At 58.5% G+C, this 2,405-nt stretch overlaps 1 protein-coding gene across 1 annotated transcript; it reads right to left on the minus strand.

Moving 5' to 3' along the window:
* On the minus strand, positions 1-2,194 carry Ifnl1 (interferon lambda 1). The gene is made up of 5 exons (XM_036198229.1): positions 2,024-2,194; positions 1,802-1,879; positions 370-513; positions 183-269; positions 1-99 (listed from the first exon to the last, which is right to left on the minus strand). Exons 1-5 carry the CDS (start codon positions 2,192-2,194, stop codon positions 1-3), a joined length of 579 nt encoding a protein of 192 aa, XP_036054122.1.
* Positions 2,195-2,405: the final 211 nt, after the last annotated feature.

Raw genomic sequence — 2,405 nt, forward strand, 5'->3', positions numbered from 1 at the left:
TCAGACACACTGATCTCCACTGGCCACACACTTCAGGTCCCGGGTGAGCAGGCGGAAGAGGTTGAAAGTGACAGAGGCCTCCAGGCAGCCGGGGGTCTCCTGAAAGGACAGGGCTGGCTCAGGGACTGCCAGGACTCAGGGCTCCCAGGCACTGCAGACCCCAGGCCCCTCCCCAGACTCACCTTCCTCTGGGCCTCCTGGAGCCTGTGCAGCCAGCGTGAGAGGCGGCGGCTCAGAGGCCTGGGCTCTGCTGTGGGCTGAGGCTGTGTCTGTGGACAGAGGGGGGCACTGTGAGCCTGCTGCTGGGACACAGGGGAAGCCCAGGTGGCTGGAGGTACAATGTGGAGGAGCCGGGGACCCAGGACTCACACAGGCCTGCAGCTGTGAGTGGATGTGGCGCAGGGTGTGAAGAGGCTGTTCCAGGATGGGAACCAGGGCTGAGTCAGTCATGCTCTCTAGGACCTTCAGTGTCAGGGCCAGCTCAGCCTGCAAGGCCTTGGGGCGCTCCTGGGCCTGAGAATAGGTGAGAAATAATACATAAGGGGGAGAAGCAGGCAAGAGGGCTGAGGTAATGGCTGGGGGTGTGGCTCAGAGTGCTTGACCAGAATCTTCCACTGATGGGATGGGGTGTGGCTCAGTGGTAGAGCATCTGTCTAGAATCCCCCAGTGAGGGGCTGGGGTGATGGTCAGTGGTAGAGCCCCTGCCTAGAATCCCCCAGTGAGGGCTGGGGTGATGGTCAGTGGTAGAGCCCCTGCCTAAAATCCCCCAGTGAGGGCTGGGGGTGTTTCAGTGGTAAAACTCCTGCCTAGAATCCCCCAGTGAGGGGCTGGGGTGTGACTCAGTGGTAGAGCCCCTGCCTAGAATCCCCCAGTGAGGGGCTGGGGTGTGGCTCAGTGGTAGAGCCCCTGCCTAGAATCCCCCAGTAAGGAGCTGGGGTGATGGTCAGTGGTAGAGCCCCTGCTTAGAATCCCCCAGTGAGGGGCTGGGGTGTGGTTCAGTGGTAGAGCCCCTGCCTAGAATCCCCCAGTGAGGGCTGGGGGTGGTTCAGTGGTAGAGCCCCTGCCTAGAATCCCCCAGTGAGGGCTGGGGTGTGGCTCAGTGGTGGACCATGTATATAGCCTGTGTGATACTTGAATTGAGTCCCTATACCACATACACACCCGTCCCAAATCCCAAAAAGCACAGGTAAGTTGGGTTGTGTGAGGAATACAGTGCAGGGGGAAGGTGGTGCAGGGCAGTCTGTGGGGACAGGTAATAGATGGACAAGAGGGATCGGAGGACAGGAGTGCTGGAGGAGGAACACAGATGAGGAAGATCCAGGTGAGGAGAAAAGGACGGGAGGAGACAAGTGAGGAGGCAAGCAGGGGCTCTGGGCTCTCGATGGAGCGGGAACAGGAGGGGAGGCAGAGGAGATGGAGGAGGAGGCTGCAGGGGGATGGAGGACGGAGAGAGGGAGAGGCTGTGTGAGGGGAAATGAGGTAAGTGAAGGGGAAGCAGAGCGGGAGAAGCAGGGGCAGACAGGGGCATGGGTGGCAGGCAGGCTGGGCGAGAAAGGAAGGAAAGATGAACCAGGCATAGTCAGGAGGCTGAGGCCGAGGGTCTCCAGACCTCAAGACGGAGTCCAGCCTCAGTGAGACCCTCGTGTTCTCCTCCCCCCAAAGAGGTTGAACTGAAGGAGCTAGGTAAGCATAGAAGGTGCAGAGGCACTTGAGGGACACAGGGTTTGGGGACAGGCAAAGGAGCAGCTTTAGGAAGGAAGGGAGAAGGCAAGGAGTAATCCTCTCCTGGCTTCCATCTCACCTGCAGCTGGCCCAGTTTCCGGCTCCTGGGAAAGGGGTTGGTGCTACACCGGATGTCCTTCTGTAGCAGCAATTCTTCCTGAAGAGAAAGGCACAGGTTAGCCCACACAGGAGCAGGCTACCATCTGCAGCAGAAGGTTAGAGGTTAGCCCACAGTAGCAGGCTACCATCTTCATCCCAGTAGGAAAGCTCTGGGTAGCCCATTATGGTAACAGCGACACACCAAAGCATCCTTGACTTTCTTGAAGACTCCGAGCTCCCATTGTGACACAGACTGGAAAATGCCAATGTGACAGCCTGTTCTGGCTGAAGTGGGCTTGGAAGGAGGCACAGGACCAGCTATGGCCAAGCCAAGCACCATGGTCAACAGACTCAGCAGCCACAGTGTAGCCATGCTCAAGTCCCAAGTGTCTTCTGAGCTGCATGGCTCTGCTTTTTAAGCCAGGCTGCACGTGCTGTCCTTGATGATGTATCCAAAATGTGTGTGGGGGGGGTTGGGGAAATAGGGGGGAAGTGAAACGAAAATGCACCCATAAGAGGCATCAGGAGGTGGAGCCAATTCCTGGGCTAGGTAGGTGAGCAGGTGTGGGCGTGGCCAGGTTGTG

This window comes from Onychomys torridus, chromosome 1, assembly GCF_903995425.1.
Source record: "Onychomys torridus chromosome 1, mOncTor1.1, whole genome shotgun sequence".
NCBI lineage: Eukaryota > Metazoa > Chordata > Mammalia > Rodentia > Cricetidae > Onychomys > Onychomys torridus.

What these genes read in the sequence shown, in the direction of transcription:
- Ifnl1 (XM_036198229.1), bottom strand. Translation starts at nt 2,194, where the DNA reads ATGGCTACACTGTGGCTGCTGAGTCTGTTGACCATGGTGCTTGGCTTG. An exon ending in AGAAAGTCAAGGATGCTTTG is followed by an intron (nt 1,880 to 2,023) that starts GTGTGTCGCTGT and finishes CTTTCTCTTCAG; the next exon opens with GAAGAATTGCTGCTACAGAA. An exon ending in TCCAGGAGGCCCAGAGGAAG is followed by an intron (nt 100 to 182) that starts GTGAGTCTGGGG and finishes CTGTCCTTTCAG; the next exon opens with GAGACCCCCGGCTGCCTGGA.